The 22,223-nt window shown below is 42.7% G+C and overlaps 1 protein-coding gene and 1 non-coding gene across 2 annotated transcripts in view; one reads left to right on the top strand and one right to left on the bottom strand.

Moving 5' to 3' along the window:
* Nucleotides 1-9,430: 9,430 nt before the first annotated feature.
* Trnal-uag (transfer RNA leucine (anticodon UAG)) lies at nucleotides 9,431-9,510 on the top strand. The gene has a single exon. It is a non-coding gene; the product is annotated as a tRNA-Leu (tRNA).
* Nucleotides 9,511-11,134: 1,624 nt separating this feature from the next.
* The window catches only part of LOC131264402 (uncharacterized), a 67,059-nt gene continuing 55,970 nt past the window's right edge, over nucleotides 11,135-22,223 (bottom strand). The window contains exons 3-10 of the mRNA XM_058266706.1: nucleotides 16,828-16,888; nucleotides 15,346-15,832; nucleotides 15,118-15,220; nucleotides 13,163-13,536; nucleotides 13,003-13,081; nucleotides 12,845-12,923; nucleotides 12,676-12,762; nucleotides 11,135-11,971 (exon numbers count right to left, since the gene is read on the bottom strand). Of these exons, the coding sequence (XP_058122689.1) occupies nucleotides 11,877-11,971; nucleotides 12,676-12,762; nucleotides 12,845-12,923; nucleotides 13,003-13,081; nucleotides 13,163-13,536; nucleotides 15,118-15,220; nucleotides 15,346-15,832; nucleotides 16,828-16,888 (1,365 nt within the window). The 3' untranslated portion in view covers nucleotides 11,135-11,876. The remainder of the gene's footprint in view (nucleotides 11,972-12,675; nucleotides 12,763-12,844; nucleotides 12,924-13,002; nucleotides 13,082-13,162; nucleotides 13,537-15,117; nucleotides 15,221-15,345; nucleotides 15,833-16,827; nucleotides 16,889-22,223) is intronic.

Raw genomic sequence — 22,223 nt, forward strand, 5'->3', positions numbered from 1 at the left:
GTATTTTCAGCTTAAATAACAAATTTGTTCATAACTTTATGATCACAGAACCGATTTGTTCATGCGACCCCTCAAATTTAAAGTCTTTACAAGGCACACAAGTTTATCCAACAAAAACATTTTCGTCTTTCATAGCTCATGAGAAAATTAATTGTGTGGAAAAGATACAGCACTCATTCATTATCACCAAGATTAGTTGAACAAGCCACAAATATCTTGAGGTAATTTGAAATGGTGGTTGAAATAGACAAATAATCTTTTTCTTCGTACTTCTTAATTTTGAGAAAATCAACTGTAGGAGCAACAGATACAAACATTGGTAGATATTGGTAACCGTAGCTTAAAATTGTCAAAAAGTAATGCTAGCATTTATGGAGGCTCACACTCCGTATGTGGGGCTTGAACATTAACAACAAAATGTGTCTCGTATTCAGTTATCCTCTATAGTATGCTAAACTATGCTGTTAGTATAGATCTTTCAACATTGCCTGACGGGTTTGCGGTTCGCTGTTAGCTATAGTTAATCCAATCAAAACGATACTACGATCACCGTCCGGGGTAACGCGCTGACGACAAGAAATAGTGTAAAGACTGTGGCTTTATAGCAATAGTGAGTTGTACAATTTCGTAAATACTTTTTGAGGCGATCAGATCACTTGTAACGGAAAGCTAGTTGATAGTTTGATTGACTTTTATCAATTACACAGACATTATTTTGCACTATAATATGCGAAGTAACATAATTAAATCAAATCGATTAGCTTTTGGTACCTATAACCTTCAAGTTTGTTATGCAACTTTCATTACCTTAGATGTTTGAAGTTCTATAGTATCCGTTCAAAAATTATAAAAATGTATAACACTTTCGATTATCCACTATCGTATTTTCCTCCAATTTTTTTGACTTATGCTAATAAAGTGGCTCGGTTATGAGGAAAATAATTAACAGACAATTTCAGTTTACCGATTGTTCACACAATTCCCTAAAAACCCGAATAAAATTGATGTATCGTTTACATACTCACAAAAGGATAAGCACATGCCGCTTAAGTTAAAAAAGCTCGTATTCAACGTTGCGTGAGCAGAATCAAATTTATACACGGATATAAACAACGACTGGTAAAACAGGAAGCTCAGCATCTTGAGGTGATTGATCGATCGCAACATGACCTACGAGCCCTGAGCAAAACCGCACCGTTGACAATCGTAAAATATCGGCCATAACCTCGCCCAACCTCCGCACGGTTGACACAAACAATATTCCAAAAATACAAACAACACAATCCCTGCGACGAGGCAGCACAGTAAACAAAAAATAACGTTGAAATAATTTACAAACATTTGTCAGCAGCAATCCACCAAGCCGGGGCTGACAGCAGTAGTAGGTATTTAGCAGAATTCCAATAGTCGATCAGCTCGACCGGCAAGATGCTTTCCGTTTTGGAATTGGTTTGGCTTGGCTGCTGGTTTTATGTTTTTCAAAATATGTAGACAATCTCAATGGGGTTCCGCACTACAATTTCTCCTGCACACTTCTGAAACGGTCCATTTGGTCAGCCATGGCTGGTACGAGTGCTGAGTGTGGGAATAATAATAATTACATATTTTTGTACAACTTTGCTCAACGATAGTAAACAAGCTCAGGTACAGCACTATTTTGTAAGCAAGTACATGTGGAATATGTACGGATAGGTTTGAATTGTATCAAGTTTGCGATGTATTACAAACAAACGTATGGTATTTTTCAAACAGTATAACTTTTTTATGGACTGTGAGATGTTTAAGAAACAAATGGTTTATTTTGCAAGCGCCAAACCGATGTACATTAAATCTTGGTCACAGAATCGAATAGAATGTATGGCTACATTCTGGTGACCAATTGATTTCCCTTTAGTTTGTTTTATTACATAACAAAAATTTAACGGAAATTTGCATTAGGAAAGATCTTATCACCTGCCGAAAATGTGTTCTAAGATTTGCGCAAAACACGTGAGTTGCAACCGGAAGTCGGCGTACATTCCAATTCCGTTATTGACGGAGCATCGTCCTGAAGCATAATCTAGCAACGCACGACAACGCCGTGCGCCAACAGTAATGTACATCGAACGAATTTGGTAAACATGCCGAAAAAGTTTACCAAACAAAATCGAGAATATTTATAAACAAGCACATTTCGGCGGACCACCGTATCAGTCGCCGAACGCACTGTGTGTAGCGGCCATCCGATGCGCCGTCGAGGTGATGACGAGGCCGCTTAGACAAACATAATTTAGCCGACGTGGAGTGGCCGATGACAGTTTAGGTAAAATATTTTTATTTCCGCCAGCACGTGTTCGGGCGCAATGAGGCGCTCAACAAACTAATGTTGGACTTGCTAACGGGATCAATTTTAAGGAGTGGAACAAGTTTTCGGTAGTTCTTCGAGAGTAAAACTTGAATGTTTGACAGTTTAACGTACGAGTAAGTGCAGGAAATTGAACCTTTGACCATCCTATGGTTTTATAAGTGTATACATCCTTTTTTTAGTTGGAAGCACAAACTTCTTGCACCGTAATTGTAAAATCCCTTGTTTAAATTTTGATAAATTTGCAACATGTTTAGGTACATCGACAGGATTATCGAAATTTATAGGTAATTTTTTGTAATAAATTGAGAACACTCCAAGATGACAACTTGTATAATAACCTGTTGCTAACCCGTCAGCCACTGTGTTGTAGGATTTTGGTTCGATTCTGTTTAGCATGTCTTGCTGGGTCCGTCTGGGGGACTTCCGCCAGTAAGACAACGGTTTGGTAATGGAAAAAATCTATCAAACAACCTGTCCTTCCCCACCGGATGGGGTACAATTCCAACACCACGCATGTTTTTCCGAGAATGTGCGAAGCTAGATTAAGTTGTTTGTTGTGGTGCTACAGCTTTGCTTATGGCAGGAATTTTTCCGGATTTCCCAACGCGCCTGGTTTACAGTACTTTTAACAGAGAGATATTACATGACGGATAGGTTGTTTTTCTCATGTCAAAAAATATAATGTAGCACGAGATGAAATAAAGCATAAAAATTTCATGATAAAACGACAACATTTCTCGAGGAAAATATAAGGTAAAGGAACCTCTATAATGGGATTCTATTAGTAGAGAACAAAAATGATATTTATTGTATTCACGCGAGAGGACACATTACCGAATGGTAACATGGGGAACAGTTTACTCGGAAATTTTGCAATCGCACGATCCAAACCGTTACCATCTTCAAACCAAAGAGTTTATAAACATATCCGCTTTTTTATAATTTATATCGAGTCAGTGGTGCGTGCGAACCAGGGACCGCTAGGGATTATTTGGAAGCCCCATTTGGAGCGAGATCTGGTCATTATTTATCGTCAAGCATTTTCACGCTATTTTTTTTTTTTTTTTGGACGAGGGTTCACATTGGCCTTGGCCCCGAGGGACCATGACCAACATTACTCCCTCCTCTGAGCCTTTCACCTTCCGTCACGCTGTGCACCTACACGGTAGAAGCGATGACGGAAGAGGCATCTGTCCCTAGGTTAAAATCTCAGTTTACGGACGCTGTGGCACGCAACTAACTCCTGAAGGGTGAAAGCGCGTGTCGCCAAAGGTCTAACAGGTACTACCCTGACTACCAGGGGCTATTTCCCAAGCCTAAGGAGACGGACTCGGCGCAATGCAACTTAAGCGGCTCAGAAGATCGATCCGACAGCTGACTTACATGACACCACTACCTCCTAAAAACCCGTAAATGGGACTTGCACTAAGGTTCAAATATCATGCGGATGCGTCAGCCCGCAAAACTAGGCTCCTGCCTCGTCTACGTGCTGGGTCTCCGATATCTGACACTTCTTGATGTTACTCATGCTGGCCCGCAAAACCAAGCTCCTGCTCAGTCTACGTGCCGTCCCCTGTGGCCTGTTTGGTATGTACAAGGCCCTGAACTCGACTGGTGTCCTAGAGGTTGTTCAGCGATGGTTCGGTACCGCGATTGGCGGGTATCAGGCGTAACCCCCGGTGCATCCCTCCCCAAAGCATCACAAACCTTAAGTATCCGGTCTTGTTCCCTTCACCCTGGGGTCGTCCAACGTCTGACTTGACTTAGTCATGGAAGACTTGGTTGCCTTGACCGGGTATCCTCGGCGCCCTACGTCAGCCAATCCTTTGTCGCGTCATTGTCGGACTTGCCCTCATCCACTTGGCCTGGCCGATGTTGTGCCAGGCCCTTGACAGTTCAGGTTTCTGGATTGACTTGATCATTATCGCATAGTTATCACCGGCCGAGCTTTACCGATGGATCCCTTACCGACAAATCCCAAGTCGCCCCATAGCCTGTCCTGCCCTCACTCGTTCTGCACCCGCTGGTGCTTCCTTTGGCCTGGCTGGTCTTGTGCCAGGCCCTTGACAGGCCGGTTTCCGGTTTGACGAGCCAATTGTCGCATAGGTACCACCTTGGTGCCAACGCTCACCGGTGCATCCCTTATCGACGTATGGCAAGTCGCCCCATAGACCTTTCCGTCACCTTCCTACTGTGCGCTTTCGCGCCTGCACTAATGTGCCCGCCTGTGCCACGAGCGTCGTCCGTTCTGCTGCTGGTCATGACTTTCGATGGTTGGCGGGTCCATCCTACTCGCCCGCCAGCAACCCCAGGAGAAGCACCACCAACTCCTTCGTGTCCGAACGTCCACTCGCGGCCTGCGCATCGGTCTCAGTCCTGCGCCCCGGGAGGCGACAGAGCACATCTGGACTTCGACCTTTGCGACTTTTCGTGAAACTTCCAGGAGAGTGAATCCCTTCCGTAACACTCCCTACGTCTTCGCGGTCCTGTCCGCTGACATAGGGTCCATCCTAACCTCCCTCACTCGGAGAGGCTAATCAGACCAGAGGGCTAGGTATCTAAAACCAGGATAAAAGACACCTTACAAGGCCCGTTCCGTCTGCGGCACACTACCATAACCCCGGCCCAACGGGGTCATCACCCTGATAGTGCACGGGAGGGCGGATATCCCTCCCACCCAGATCTCTGTTCGTCACCCCTGTCTCCAGGGGGTCCAGTGGCGCCACGAAGAGGCCAGTATTCCAGGCGTTCACGCCGTCACACCGTTTGACCGGAGTGACCCCACATTGACTGCGAGCCCAATTTTCACGCTATTAAAAGGCTTTTATGTAAACTCGAAGAGTTTATACATTTTCTGTGACTGTCTCTTATGATAAGTATTTGAAAGGCTTAAATTTTTTTATAGCTCTAAAATTTATCGTAGATTTTCATCGTTCAAAGTTTTCTTATGTTCAGTTACTATAGTTTGAACTTATAAATTATTTCAACAACTTAATTTTTCTTATAGTAAATTAACTGATAGTAGGAAACTATTGGTAAGTAATCAACATTAAATAAAAAAAAGTATAACCCATCCCGCTAGTGGCACGTGCACTGATAGCGATGATAGTGTTCGCTTTAACTGCACTTACGCTATTCGCCTTTTTTCTCTCCTTGGCTGGACTCCGTCACTGATAACAACGGCAATTCATATCAGATCCGTACGATTATTCTGGGCCTTATACCATCAACTCTATCAGCTTCGGTGCTTGTAATTAATGGGTTGTTATTTTGCATTTGCCTCGACGGTCGGCGAGGAAAAAAATGAATTAGAAAAACGTAGGGAGGGTCCCTTTTTCTTCCCTTCGATGCATGTTTTGATGCACACCGGACCCTGCAACCGATCGCATTGCGATTCTGAGACGTGTTTTGCAAAACACCGCCCGATCCGGAGCCGGAGATAGTTGGCCGGGAAACGGAGAAACCTGCGTTCGCCCTCCGGCGATGCATCACACGGTTCAAGGAACACATCGCTTGGGTGTTCTCCCCTTTTCCCTGCGCTGGGTTGGGTTGGCTGATTTGCTGCAGCCAACGAAGCCTTGTGCCTGTCGTTGACTGATTTGTTTGCGGATCGAATGCCACGAGACGCTTTTCCGGTATCCTCTGCGCACTGTCGTCAGCAGTCCTGTTCGGGTGATTCGAATTGCGATTGAGTATAGCGTTTCATACCGGATATTTTATTCTTACCAAGTAGTTTTAATTTATGAAAATAGCGTCAGGTTTATTATTTGGTTGTTGGTTTATCTGACTTGTGGGTTAGAAAATCAACGGGTTCTTCTGTTGTTACAAGTTAAAGTAATTTTGTTTACGCCTTAAATTTTCACACGATCAGGTTTTGGCTCTTAGTACTCCTTATAAGTTTAACACGTTGACTGCCATGGCTATCATTTTTGATAGCCAGTGATGTTTCCTGGGGGGCCATGGCTATCATTTTTGATAGCCACCCACCATGATTTTTGAAGTGCTATATCTTTGAAATGACAACTCTTACCTACAAATCCTTTGGTAGTTACATAGTTTCATCTCTTGTCTAGCTTAATTTGTGGTTGGTTTTAAAATAACTGTGGTATGAAAAAAGTTACAAGCTGTTTTAGTGGAAGGTTTTTGTTTATGGCGCTATATATTTAATAATAACGCCAATAGAAATAAACAATAAGGTGTTAAAGGCAAAACACTAGAAAAATATCAATTGCCCAGCTGTGTGTGTGCACTTCGAGCACCTGTGCACTTCCCAGCAGGCCATGGCTATCAAAAATGATAGCCAGCGATATTGTATGAAGAAAAAGTTTGGCATGCAGGTAAGCACGACCAAAATAAGCGTGGCAGTCAACGTGTTAAAAGAAAAACGTTACGTAAACTTTCGAAATAGCTGATACAAAAAAGTTTTTTTCTCAAGACTTTTCCAATCATTGGGAATGATACAGATAGCCGATGATAATTTTCCGATATATTTTTTAATCAATTTCTATGTCACAAGTAGCATTGAAATAAAAAGTTGGGGGTTTGCAAACGTTTGTAGTTTTAAAGAGAACAACAACATTGAACTATCCCCTTCGGCACGAACGAGATTCTATTCAGATTGTTGCTAAGCTAAATTGTATTAATTAATGATGAACTTCCATTACAGAGGTAGGAAAAAATACAACACACATCTTCGTAATACTCAGTTTAAAACTTTTATACTTTGTCCACTAGACGTATTTTGACCCGAGTGTTTCCCAATTAATTCCTACATTTTGCTAAATTGTTAGTATTTCAATAAATGATGAACAACACATTCTTTAAAAAACGTATCATGTTTAATAAGTAATCGCTGAATAAGTTCGTTTTTTTCAGGAAAACTTGTTACTTTCTGTATCAGGGCAGAGCTCTTTTTTGTCAAATAATAAATGATTGAAAAACTTTCTTATTCAAAATTAAGCTCGTGGTACGTAAAGAAATGCATGATGCAATTCACAAGCAATCGATTTCATCTACACAACTTCCACCGAATCACATCGATCAATCGCAGGCTTGCATGATGGCTTGCACTAATGGAACCAGTTAATGGCTAATCTATCGCTTATCAGCCTGCTCGAGTTGGTAGCGAGCTTTACCATCATCCCGTGTCATCAGAGTTAACAAAACGGTTCGGCATAATCGACATGACGCATATCTTCTTTCACGGGCAACGGCCAAACGGCAAAACTAGCCGCTGCGATTCGGCTTGCGTCCGATGTCCTTAATCCGATGTAGCGAAGGTCTCTAGTAAAAAGGTTATCAAAGATCTAACAATCTACTTTGCGTTATAACCTTCGATCGTTTCAGTGCGCCATCAGTCCGTATCGTCCATTTTGAGGCGGGCCTCGCTCGGTCAAGATCACGTTGTTTCCATTTGCTTGAGCACGATTATGATGAGAGTATTAATGTAATAAGCCAGAATATTCATTCTGTACGATCAGAAACTAGATAATACTAATTCTTGTTTTTTATTATTGATTGACTTAGTTTCTGGTTAAGTCTACTTTGTAGAAAAATTATTTTCAACCGATACATAAATTCTTTCGCAGAACTACTGCCAAATTTTTTATTACTTTTTTTCCTCAAATTTTGAAATACAAATTTCAAAAATACGTCCAAGCCATTTTTCTACTGAAATAGAGCCACTCATTTTTCTCAAAAGGAGTTTTGGAGCTGAACGATTAATAGAAACATCATAAGAATATATACGACGAGGGAAATCCACAAAACCACTGAGAGGATCACGTTCCTCGGGCCACTGAAAACTCATTCTTGCATTGCATTTTTCCCGTTTTTCGATTGCAATGATGGAAAAATCCCACCAGACTACCCTTTCGTTACGGAACGATCGGTTAAGGGCTCGGAACAGGAGACGGAAATAAATTACATGCATTTATGAAAACACGTGTTCCCGCGCGTTAAACGCTGTCGTCACTTGCGCCGTCGCTCGGTGTGAAAATGGTCGAAACTTAAAAATTTGCTCCGAAATACTTTTCCCACCTTTCCATACACACTCACTCATAGACAGACACAGGCAAGTTTTCTTTTCATCCGACCGAAGGACTCGTTCATCGTACATCATCCGAGGGACTTTCGTTGCTTCATCCGTTTCATCCGCGACATCTTTGGTGCGAGGCGATCGAAGGTTCTCCCGCTCGAGACAATTGGGAAATGCATTTTCAAGGGGTTCCCCGTAAGCAATATTTCATTTTCAGAAGGCCACCGTCGCAGCGTGGCAAGACAAATACAGCGCACCAGCCGTTGGATTTGAATCCGGAAAATGGCCACGGTGTGCTTGAGATTCTACAGCGGTCTCGCCATGCGTGGCGGGAAATGCACCGAACATACAGAAAGCAAAAGGCCTGAAAGCGGAAAAGCTAATTTGTTTGTTTGGTTTCTCCGCCTGCGAGTGTAAAAATACCAAACAACTTAAATATTATTAAATGTTTGTCACTTTGCCATCAATCATACGAGTGTTAGTTCAGTAGCGGAGGGAAATTCTCTCGCACTTCACATTCAATTTGTGGCCGGGGTTGGAGGAAAACTCGCTTAACAGCTCGAAATGCATTCGCTGTGCTTTTGTGCTGCGGATGAGGATGGAAACGATACTGACACGATTATTACGAGAGATCAACGGTGAGGCCCGTTGGATAAGCCGCTGTTAGTTAGTTTTTCAAACAAAACTGACATTTTCATGAGCTTGACTAATGGGAGACGTGCGTGCGCTTAAGACACTCGATAGTTCTGCTTCGTAAAATCTGCTTTTGAACGAACTATGATGAGGATTAATTATGACTGTTATATTTTTTACCGTTCACCGCCCGGTATGGAAATTCTGAGTACAATTTTTAATTGGGGGGGAAATTAAGGGCATAATCTCCATAATCATGAAGCACAAGTGGACATTTTTTAGCGTGAAATTATGTTCAAGCTGATGCGTAAACATATCAACTCATCAATCCAGTGTGATTCTGCACATTATCACTCTACTATACGAGCTACTCATAAAATCTGTACACCTATAAACACTGCGCTGCTCCGGAAGGCAGCGTGGCCGAGCGGTCTAAGGCGCTGGTTTTAGGCACCAGTCAGAAATGGCGTGGGTTCGAATCCCACCGCTGTCAAAGACGTTTTTTGCTGCAAATGTTGTTAAAAGTAGTAGTATTCTACATGTTAATTTCTAGTCAGTTTTTTTATGCATGTTTACCCGTTGTCAACACTTTAAATTTTATATTAAATACTCTATTCCTTAAAAAGTTCATTAATACCATTTTTGAATGTTTCTCTCTTCAACTACAAAAATTTCTACAACAATAACAATTGTATATTTCTATTTTTGGAAATAACATAGTACGCCTGACAAATAATTACGTAAACTAAAGTTTACGACAGTTTACATAAAATAAATAAAAAAAAGATATCAATGATACAAGGGTTCCTCCATTACAATGGTCCAAGTGAACAATGCGAATTTTAGGAAAAATTGGTACCGAATTTTACGTTTACAAGACAATTTATTCTTAAAACCGGAATCGATTCATTTGAGATTCGTTCTGTAATGATAATCCAATCTAACGGTATTACTTTGTTGGATTAAAATACCGTTTGGAAAGAAAGAAAAACGAACAAAACGTTAGGCTACCATTGTGAATGCATGCATCGTTATGGTATTGAAAAAGAATTCCTGAAATAATATGCAACTTATTACCCATAGAATTTGATAAATTAGGCCGGTCATGAAGAATAATTACCACAACCCGTCCGATTGCATTACGAAAATAAAGCATCGAAGCGTCGGAAACTGGATGATCGTGGACGTCGTCGGTCGGAAACGTCTTCATCGCCGATCCGCACCAACGCCGGTCAGCCCAAATCCACGGAGATGAAATCGGATCCCCAGTAGCAACTCGTTCGCTACATAAATCATGACTTAAGCATGTTCTGTACGCCGTACCCGAACCGGCAGCACAGCATCTTTTCCTGCCGCTGTGCCCGCTTCCAGGGCCTGCTCATTTGTCGGTGTCCGATTGCTTCCTCCGGCAGACAGAGGACTACTAGTCTTCAAGAACTCATAATGTGCTGTATGGACCTCTTTGCTTGGATTCCCGCTTTCCCCAGAGGTTCGCGGGACGAACACGATCGATTAGGTTTTGGTCGGTCGAGAAGAATGCATTCGGTGTGCCAGCGGGCCGTGGGATGGCGGGATTGGTGGCGCGGTGTCAATTGGCACACCCTTCACTCTATCCTACTCCCGGGCCTGCCATCGGCCCTACCTACACCCAGCAACGGTTGCGTCCGAAATGCGCTCGCAGTCACGATCAAAAGCGCTTAAAGTGCAATTTTTCATCTCTTCAACCAAAAACCGCTCCTTCTTCGGCGAGTTCCGCCGCTAGTTGCGTAAATTACGCTTACGTTTGCTCCTTGAACGCCATCCAAGCCCAAGTGCCCTCCCCCGGACGACGCGACGCGGCAAGAAAGGGGTTGGAAATTATGGCAAAATTTGCCGACGACAGCCGGACGACAGTTTTACGATTAATAATCATTTCTTCGGAAATTAATCGCCCGCGAGACGCGCTGAGCTGCTGCACGGACTCGAGATGATCTACGAAGGTGTAAGAGGTCGCTTATTGATGAGTGCAGCTGAGTTCTTGGGATAGGATTGTAGGGCGCGCGCAGAAGGAAAAACGAATGGCAGCAAAGCAAACTCCCTCGTGTGGGGTGAAATAAAGAATGGCTGTGATTGTGCACTTATTTATTTAAATATTCTTTATTTTACATCTTTTTTCTCCCGCTCAAAGCTGCGTCTGTACAAACATGTTTGTTTCATCGACCTTAAGGTGCTAAGAGTTTACGACTGTGCCTCGTTTGCACATTCTAACTTACTCAATTTGGACGGAAAATATAAGTTTTCCTCTTTACGTATGTTCCGGAACTATGTCATCCCTGCAATATTCGGTTTGAAATCCTACCCACGTTCTACGAGAAAAAATGCGGAAGCGGACATGTACTTTTCCAATCATCTTTCATCTACTATATGTCATTTACGTTTGTGTATGTGTTATTCAAAATATGATATGCTGCCCCATTGCTGACATTAATAAATAAAATTATTCACTTAAAATGTTTATTTTAACTATCTCCTACACGTCTTCAATATTTTTGTTAAGACGCTGCCATTTGAACCGACCAAAAATGAAGCTCAAGTTGTCTTTCAACCATTTCTTTTGCTTGTTACTTTAACTTACTTTCATCAACTAAATAAACAAACTCCCTTATTTTCATACGCGGATTCAAACGGAGTTTGAATGTGGCATATCAGAGAAACAATCTGTTATCACGAATCAGAACTCGCTCAGCCTCGATCAGTTTGGTCTATGAAGCAGGAAGACCAGTCCAGGGACTCCTCCAACAGCAGTTGCCGACGGTAGGCGGACAGTTGCCAGAGGCTGTGCACCAAACTGCAGGACGGTAGGTCGGGGTCCACTAGCTGTTATGGTTGGGGCAGGTAGCTCTTCTGGAAGGTGTTCTGCTGCGACGAGGTGACGCTCATCTGGTTGGAAGACTCTTCCTTTACCGGCAGGGGTACTGCTGGGAAGGAAAGTGAAAGTGGCCAGAACAAGTTTGAATGTAGTTAGTCGTTATGTGTCACCAACATCTTTAGTGGTTATAGCACTGCATGACTGATGGTGCATTCTTTTTCGATTGCCAAACGATAAATTACGATATCTAATAGATTACAAACCCGATACTCAAAATTCTAAATTCGTTCTATCGCTTACTGAATTTTAGTAAATCTTGACTATCATGTAACGGTAATTTACTTTCTTCGGTGGCCATTGAACAATTCTTGAACACTAAATGACTTCTTTCTCTTTTGAATCCCTCGTTTTGGTTACGAAACAACTTTTCATAATTTTTTTTTTTATCAAATATAAACAAAACAGTAAAATAATCTTCAGTTAGTAAAAGAGATACTTTGGCTCAAAATGTCTTTACTTCTGAATGCCTGATGAATTGTAATCTCAGCAGACTGTATTTCAAGGAAGATGGCCTTTGTTGTTCTGGGTACAATACAACAACATAGCACAACAATAAAAACATTGTTATCCAGCTTGTATTATAAACTAACAACACATTTGTGTTATGCGTATAAGATTACCTAAAACCTCAATTAATTATTTTTAAAACAAAATTATAAAATATTGTAATGGTCAACAGCTTGACGAATCTCAGAAGAATAATATGAACAAGTTTTAGTGTGAAATCTTCAAACAAACAAACAAACTTACGATTCGCGTCCCAAGTGTAGTGAGGATAGTGTGGCTCGAAACGACGTGCACACGGTGGTGTGGTGCTGCCCGACACTGCGAAGGTATCTGAAATGAAAGTGGACAGGGATCCGGATAGTAGAAATACGTGTCCTCAATTGACATAGAAAATTCCTTGATAAATACGTACCCAAATTCATAGTAGCCGTCGAGCCGTAGGTGTTGATCGTGACCGGTTGAACCGTTTGCTGGAGCTGCGAAAAATTATACTAGATATAAACGAAAGGTTGAAGACCACTCGCTCGTGTACAGGAGGAGCACGGACGGAGCAGACAAGCGCTAACTCACCGGTGTCGAGTAGGAGTAGTTAGTCCGACCGGAACAGGATGTGTAGCTACTGAGCTGCGTAGGCGGCATCCAGGGAGCTCTAGAGAGGAAAGAAGAGGTGTCCACATGAGTGTACGATAGAAATGGCGGGCTCCATCCAACAACTCCGTGCTCAACTAACCCGGCATCATAGCGTGGGTAGGGCTGGTAGGGATTCTGCGAGAACACGGGCCGATGTCCAAAGTTGCCCGGGTTCGTCACGTACGCATCGGGGAACATCTTCGAGTAGTGGCTCGTCCGGTAGGGACGCTTCATTCGCCGGCGTCGCTTGTAGTTGCCGTTCTCGAACATGTCCTCGTACTGCGGATCCAGCGTCCAGTAGTTGCCCTTCCGCTCACCGCCACCCTCACGCGGGATCTTCACGAAGCACTCGTTCAGGCTGAGGTTGTGTCGGATCGAGTTCTGCCAGCCCTTCTTGTTCTTCTCGTAGTATGGAAACCGCGAGGTGATGTAGTTGTAGATCTCGCTCAGGGTCGCACGTTTCGGGTGGGAATTCTGGGGGCGGATATGACCAAAACATAAACGATAAGACTAACGGTTATATAGCTCCAAACAATCACATTTCAAAGTATGCACGTCTCAAGCATGCACGTCTCAAGCATTATAACTATTGTTGGGTCTTGTAACACTTTTTGATGTGCCGTACTGTACTACCACACACAGTTTAATGTACTGTGCCTGTGTTGTAGCACAGTAGGGAGTTATATACTTTATTGGAATAACGGTAAAACACTTTATTGTGTTACCAAATTTTTTTTTTTTCAACAGTATCACAGGACCCAACACTAATTATAACTGAACGTTTGAAACTGGATACATTCATGAATCTCCAGCCTAAAGGATTTTCTAAACAATTTCAATAACACTTAGTTCAAATGACGTGGGTATGACAAGATTATAAGATAGTGAAACTTATTAGATATGGCTCTTATTAATCATGCTGAGTAAATGAAGACATGTGAACCACTTAAAAATTACCCCAATATCGCTTTCCCAGCGGTCTTATCCCACACGAAAACTTTTTTTCCTCCCACACATCCTGCCCACCGATTTCTATTCGAGGCACATGTAGGTAGATCAACCATCCAACCAACCAGGCTGATGAAACATTCGTTGATAAATATAAACCCCAGACGACGATGCGTTCATAGCCGTGTGTGCGCCCGTTTTGCCGTAGCTCGATCGATGCGACGATCTTAAGACGGTCGGAGAACACCGTACCAGCCGCTTCTCGCATCGCATCCAACGTGTGGATTAAATGGCGATTTGTAAACGAGGTCCCCATCCAAAATTGGCCTCGTCCGTTTGGTCTACGTTGAGGGTCTACGCCGCACTGCCACCATTACTCAGGCAGGTTAATTACGAACTAGCTTGCTTTCAAGGATCGAACCTCCTGCGGAACGGTGGCCCCGGCGATATCGTGTGGTAATGGATGCCGGGATAGCTGGTTGACACTCACGTCTTACCGGTTGGTACTGATGACGAATTGCTAGCGCCACATTGGAATACATCACCCGGATTGCGTTGCACAAATCAAATTTAAAAAGAGGCATGAGCCAAAAACAAACGAATCGTGGACACATAATGGAAAAGGGTAATTAGTCAAACAATCGTTGTGATTGTCTACATCAACAGTGGAAATTTGTCATTCTGGCATAAAGAAGACATAGATCAGGCGGGCAGTGTATGGATCAAATAAACTGCTTATGAGCTTGATCTAAAGGCTCAAACAGGCATGGTATTTTAGCATTCTCCAACTTAATTAACTTAATATTAATTTCTTGACTGAAAAAATTCAAAAGTGAGTTTCACTCTGCCGGAATAGGAAAGGAATATTTGGCTACATGCGATTACCTGCGTTTTAATTTCATGGTCATTCTTCTTTTATAGTAAGAGAATAGATAAGTAATAAATTTATCCAATAAGTAATAAAGATCTAATTAAGCGAACTATACGATGGAAAGTTCCCATAGAACTGTGTACGAAATAAATAGCCTTAATTCTCGTTAGACATTAAAATAACAATTCCAAGTTATTCTACTACAAAACCCCAGAATAATAAAACGATGTACTAACCTGAATTGCCATTGCTATCAGCGCCACGTAGCTGTACGGTGGTTTGACACTCGTGTTCCGGTTCCCATTAGGGCTTGTTGTCGAGCTGCAATCGTACGTGAGACTATCGCGTGATTCAGGTTAATGTTATTGATCTTATGCTGGGTCTTAAGGCTAATTTCGTTAGGATCTAGTCATCCCTGGAATACCACGGCGGGGGTTTGCACAACCCTGCATCCGACTACCTACCTACTGGTGGTCGTGTTCCCATTGCTAGTACCATTGCTACCTCCGTTGCTAACCGTCGATCCGGAGCCATTGCTGGCGGTCGAGTTGGTGGCGCTTTGGTTACCGGAGCTTTGATTCTGATTTGGTGTGTGATTGTTGTTGTTGTTATTGTTGGTAGAAAGAGTCGATGGTTGGGGAATTGTCGTTGGCACCTGACCGCCACGGTGATCTTCCGGCACCAAGCTGTTGCTTGGAAGATCGTCCGAAAGTTTGGAGGAGAGCGCCAGCGTACCAACGCTATGGTGAAGTTGTTGATCCTGCTGTTGTTGTTGCTGCTGCTGCTGCTGTTGCTGCTGATGTTGTTGTACCTGGTGCTGGTGATGGTGTTCCGGTGAGCCACCAGTTTCTTCATGAAGCCGCTCAATCACGGTCGGTATGTGCTGGATGGAGGAGGGTGACGACGACTTCTCCGGTTCGTAGATCGGCAGCGTGACTGCGTGATAGATATCTGAAATCAGTGTGTCATTAGCAAGTGTACGATCATCCAGAAGAACACTGGACATGGAGCGAATGCAATGATAGGGAGAAGTGCTGAAAATAGTCTTCCAGATCAAAAGTGTTATCAATCGTCTCACGAAGTATCTGCAGGCGCTTGTACAATTTTTAATCGCTTCAAAAGCCCTGATATGGCATGTGACCGCACTAGCAATGAAGTTGGGCATTAGCGTTAACAAAAATGGTACAAAGGCCAGATGCATTCCATACACAGCCCGGAGTCACTTCACACGGTCTTCGCTTTACGCAACCGACATGGTTCGTTCATGGTGCCCGAACGTCATCTTTTTATTTTTATTCTTGCCTATTCTACGCGAGTCCTCCATTTCGTCAAGGGAAGCGCACGTCAGCGAGCGTTGATAAGCGATTGGAAAAAGGTCACCGTCGGTCAGCGTCGTCCTGATAGCTCCATTTCTCTTTGGGATGACCCTATCCGCACAGTGTGTCCGAGTGGCGGGCGTGCATGTCCGATGGTCCACATTCGTCCGGTGGACCGCGGTGTCAATGGCAAATCCGATCCGAGGGGCTAAGCGCGTAACGAATGGTGCTCGCTCCCTGGCAGGGGGACTTACTGATACTAGGATCGGCGAAGGGAAGGAAGCGATTGATTCCGATAGTGTTAAGCCTTTTGCCCGAGAAACCCAGTTTGAAGTCACGCGGGGCTTGGCACCGATTTCTGCGACGACAAGAAGGCCGCTGTCTCAATGGCGGATAATGGTGAATCGAAGAGTCAGACGTCCGTGTGGAGGACGAGGAATATAAGGGATTACAACCGTACAAATACAGCTGATGTAAGTTGAGGATCGTCGGATTAAATAATGATAAAAACTGGATTACATAACACAATAACTACTACCTCACGAAACCCAAATAGACCCATTTTGAACGTTTATCAGTTTCGTAAATGCTGAATTCAAAGTGATTTCAAACCGATAGTGTTGTACGTACCTAGATGGCTTAGTCCGTTGAAGTTTTCCTGCTTGATCTTGGTCGGCATACTGATGATGTTCTGAAAAAAGGAACACGATAAAATATGTTATAAAAAACTTATAGCTGGAATCGCATACGGAATCGTTTAATTTTAACGTTGGTTAAAAATAATCAATCGCCAATTTCCATGTTCCTGGGACTTTGGTTTAGCCCTCGTTATTTGTTTTTTTTGTAACATCACAACGTGCATCATATAGGGTATTATTAAAAGTAATTTTATAACTTCTATTTTTGATCGTTGGAAATGAACAGTTTATAATTTAGAGTGAAACACGATACAGCCTAGATTAAAACTATTTAAATTAAATTTTTCATTGGCATTGGAATCAAAGGCTTTTTATTTTATTAACTCTTCACCAAATCTATTCCATCTACATAGGATAGGATGTTAAGGATGGACAAAGCTATTATCTCGTGAAATTTACATTGTATTCAAAAGTTATTTTCGATTCACATTGTATACCCTTTTCTAATTTAATTGAAATACATATTTTAAATTACATCGCCAATCCATGTAATTCTTGAGAAAACAATGTAATGTGATACTCTTGCACAAATATCGCGCTTGCATTCCCGAGTCTTTATGTCATCTGCCCATCATTGACCCCATAAATCTTGACCCATCGGCTTTTGCAAGCGATCAGCGACGGTAGAATTCGTTGAACTTACTCGATGCAAGTGTGGCTCACTTATGCTCTTGGTAATCGTAAACAACGGCAGCTTGCGTGTGTAACGGTGATGATGCTGCAAAAAAGCGGTGCAAGTGCATCGTAGAAACAACCCACACGAAGCGAAGAGAAAAAAGAAAAACCATTCAAAATGGCTTCTCGCAAGAATTTTGTGCAAAGGTGGATCGCCGTCGACGAGCGTTCCCTGGGCGTCGCGAATCCTTCGTACTGACCAGACCACCTTCCTCGCACCTCTGGTCAACTGGCACGTCGAGGTGGACTGCTTCTCGCCTGTGAATTTAATTGCGCTCGTAAATCACTCCCGATCGCCCAGGCCATTACGTGCCACGAGCAGACTTGGCCCGCGGTCACTGCGGTCGGATAGCGGATCTTCTTTGGGTGTGTGGTTATAAATGCATTTTCTTTCCCTAGTTCCGAGCGGACATGAATAGAGTCTCTCTTCGGTTGTTTCAATATTGATCCTCAATCCGTCGATCATTCGGTGGCTTTTTTAAGGATCGTACCTTCTTATGAATCGAAGTATTATTTCGCGTTGGGAAGGCTCCACTTTTGAGATTCGGTTGTGGACCTACACAACTTCACTTCTTGGAGGTCCATTACTGCCGACGTGATTACGTGCGTCGATCGATTTTAGCGCGAAGCGGTGAGGTTACGTGAAAATCAATCGAACTGTTGCCCAGTTATGAATGGCTGTCGGGTTGCGAGGTGTGGCATCAGGAAGAGATCCACGTCGAAGTCACAGGAGGCCAACCGACGTCAGTTGGCCGATGGTGCAATGGACCCGCTAAACTGCACGGGCAATCGCCGTGGTGACACGTTTCGTCGGCTGGCAAATGGCTCGAAAAGCACGCTCCCTCGCGGAAGTGACTGAGTTCTCGACTGAGTGGAAGTGTTGTTCGCTTGTGGCAGTGCATTGTAGCCGCCTGGACGGCTGGTCCTTGACTTTGCCTCATCGTCTCGTCAGCATCTCTGAGCAGCTGGTTCTGGGAAGCACTGGTCGAATCGGCGTGTCGGACGTGCCGGTAACCGTTCGCCACGAGAGAAAAGTACGCATCTATTTCAATTGCGCACTTCTTTGCGCTGTCAGTGACGCCGTTGTGTTATTCAATATATTGTCAAAACGTCACAGCTTCTCACACAGCGTTAAAATGTTCATTTCATGTAGTTTAACGGAAAGTGTATTTACGCAAATAAAAATTCAAATCTAGGAGCATAAATAAGAAAAGCATCCAATGGTTTATCCAGCGAAATTGTACTCTTTTGGTAGGACCAGTATGAAAAAGCGTAAACTCCAGAAGTAAGCAGCTTGGAATAGGTTGAGACCACCAAGCGATCATCAGAGAATAATGAGAAAAATAGCTTTCGTCAAGTTTCAAATTCGTTCAAAAAAAGGGCGGACGGGCTCTACTTCTACATTTTAATTTAAAAATCAGAAAATATTCGAAGCGCTTATAATAAATTATCAGTGTATTCAGCATGATCTTCTCTTAGGTTGTGCTGGAGATTTCTCTGAGAACACGGTGGGGTTTTTATTTTTCCATGTAGATCGCGTCACTTTGCACCTATTACACTCATCAATTTTTATTATTACGCCGTCAAAAATTAAAGAGTATTTTATGCTACTCAACAAATGAACATTTATCTTGTGCTAGAGAAGAAAAAAACACCTTTTAGGTACAATTTGGACATGTGTTGCAATAGCCTACGGTTTTCGGCGCAAATTTGTTTGGTATATGAAAAAGGCAGGCGAATTTAATGCGGCAGCGAAATAAATCTCATAAAAAAGAAGATGCGACTGCACTTTTGCCTGGCAGTGCCGACGAAGTCTTGCGCTCGAAGGGGGTTGGGTAAACAATTATTTTGCAATTAAAAATTAGCACACATTCTTTCGGCTACGAACTTTTTTTTCTGCCTTTCCTCTTCGTTGCTTGACATTTTTCGTCTTTTGATGAGAGAAGCCAACGCGGACGGACGAATTTTCCTTGAACCATTTTCACGCCAAATCCGAGAGGACGGTCGTCTCATCCGTATTTATCCGATATTTTTATTGCACGATCATTCGCCCTATCACTTTTGATCGTGATTGAGCCTGCACGTATCTGGGTCAGTTTTGTTTTCCTTCGCCACCTAACGGTGTTGTGTACTCTAACGCTGTTATTTTTATAATAAAACAATAATGCTAATAAATTCAACGTTATAGCGAGAAAAAGTCCGTAAACTATATTTTACTTGCCACCAGGAAGACAAGAAACTTTCAAGTTCAACACAACTGACGAGATGATCCAATAACATTGAGTTCGGCTCTAAGACTGGAACCTTAGCACGTGCCAACAATGAAGATCAGCCTTCTTAAGGGTGTCTTATATCTTTTCCCAGTAATTGAACACTTGGTGCTCCGCTTTCATGCTATCAAGCATGAAATGTTGTCAGTCTGTATACACGTGTACTCGACCACTGACGTAGGTCGTAGAATAAAAAAGTAAATTACGAATGGAGTTTCACGCTACGTATTGCAATGGCAAGATTTGCAGAAAGCGGATACTTTTCAGTGTCGGAAAAATCCAGGGAAAAGGTTAGGTCTCCTAGTTTCATTTCAGTTTCCGCAACAAGAGAAATAGCACATTCATAAGGTATTTTAAGAACGATCCTCAGCATGAATTTCGTTAGAGGTAAGATAGGGTTAAGTCAGTCGGGAAGGGAAAATGATGTCCGATTACGAGGAAGAAAAAAAAACAACAGTTAGTCTGACATGAATTTGTGTGTGTGCCTCCTTTCCCTCCTACGACAGCATCTTCTTCCTAGGAAAAAATTCTCTGATGCGCGTGCAAATCACGCTCATCAATAACGCTACTCGTGACACGGACCCGAAGAAAAAACCCCGTCCGTGGTTGCATGCTTGAACAACGAACGCGCGGTTTTGATCCATTAGGTTGTGATAAATGGCGTCCACCGACGGCCCAAGACAGTAGACAAAAAACTGCTGGCTATGACATATGCAATCTTCACATCGCCCGATTTAGTTTCGTGAAAAATGTGTTGCGATAAAGGACCGTCTACTCAATCCCTTCAATGTTGGTAGGTTTTCGGAGGTCTAAATCAGGGGCGGTGAACGTTTCCTGAAAAAGGTCAGAGTGTAAAACAAATACTAAAACCGAGGGCCAAACGAGTTTTAATTTCTAAGTCGAAAATAAATATTTTAAAACTATAAGATAGACTATTTCTTGAGCCCTTAATCATCAAATTTATATATTTTTTGTACTATTTTCATACTTTGTCTTCACCAAGAAGTCTGGTACAAACCAGTGTAATTCAAATCAAATGCATTCAGGATGCACACAGATAATTTCAGGTAGGAAAATTTTTCGTTTCAGCTTGTCTGCTCAATAATGGTAGTTTTTTATTGGAAACTCTATCAAGATTAAATACAGTTTCCGAAATGAATGCTCAATATCATAGCCACTTATCGTTCGCCGGCCACAGGTTTAAATGGCGAAATTTAGTATAGATTAAAATTTTTGATTTTTCACGAATATCTTGTGCAACAGTGACGATCTACTGGAGTTGCTGCTGTTCGATTATATTTTTAAAATTATTTCCTTAATAAAATCATACTTCTTGCGCTTGATTTCAGGATTGATGGGTCGATTCGTCTCGCACCATGTCACCGAATGTTGAGGTTAGGTGCAACCGCGGTTGTTTGTTGATGTGTTTTTTAACAGTCCCTAAATTATGAGCTAACACAAACCGGCCCGTCCGGTGAACCGTTTTACGATGGAGCCAATGAAAATATTTACATTTGTTTCAGTCAAATAAGCTAGATTGATAACAACGCAAAGGATGAGCAGGGATGAGTTGCGTCGGTTTTTTTTTCTTCCTTCTTTCATTAGTGTCCGAGTATTTTTCCCATTCATGCTGCGGCATATATTATGTCGCTCGCCGAAGATGTTTACAAAAAGAAGCTGCTTCGAAATTGCGCTTTTAACAACACAACCGCTGACCTTCTGACCGAGTTTTCTTTTTCCTTTCATTTGTTAATTTCCGCCGAATTTAACGATCGCACCTTTAGCGCCCCGTTTCCTCCCGCGGGGTAAACGATAAAAATCTCAAAGCTGCGAAAATCGTCCAATTTTTATGACGATTTTGTTGTACAATTTCTAATTTAAGAGTGCAAAGCAACGGCATAAATCTTATCTACCGAGTAGTCGCCGACCGGCCCCGGGAAACCCAGCACCGGTTGAGCTAAGTTTCACTTGGGATATTTTTTGTTTAGCATACTTGACATATCCGGTGAGATTCTGGCCTGCAGCCGGCCGTATTTTGCTTGCCAGCTAAAATTGATGCTAACGATAAAGCAACGTATAACAGGGCAAAACCACAACTTCATAAATTAACCCTAAACCATCCTATCCGGTGCAAACCCATAACGAATCCGATATCAATGCTACTCGCTTGCTTATCGGAGCTCACCATCCAACAGGTTGTAATTGCATTTTATGCGTAAAGCCAATAGCGGTGCGTTATCACAAACACGAACCGCCCCGGTGACAAAATCAGCATGCTTTCTCATTCTGTCCAATTGACAATTGATACCACCAGAACGAGAAAGCATGATGATTTTGCCACCAGGGCGGGCGGTTTCTAATTCCGATCTTTTTCAAACCACAT

Source organism: Anopheles coustani, chromosome 2, assembly GCF_943734705.1.
Source record: "Anopheles coustani chromosome 2, idAnoCousDA_361_x.2, whole genome shotgun sequence".
NCBI lineage: Eukaryota > Metazoa > Arthropoda > Insecta > Diptera > Culicidae > Anopheles > Anopheles coustani.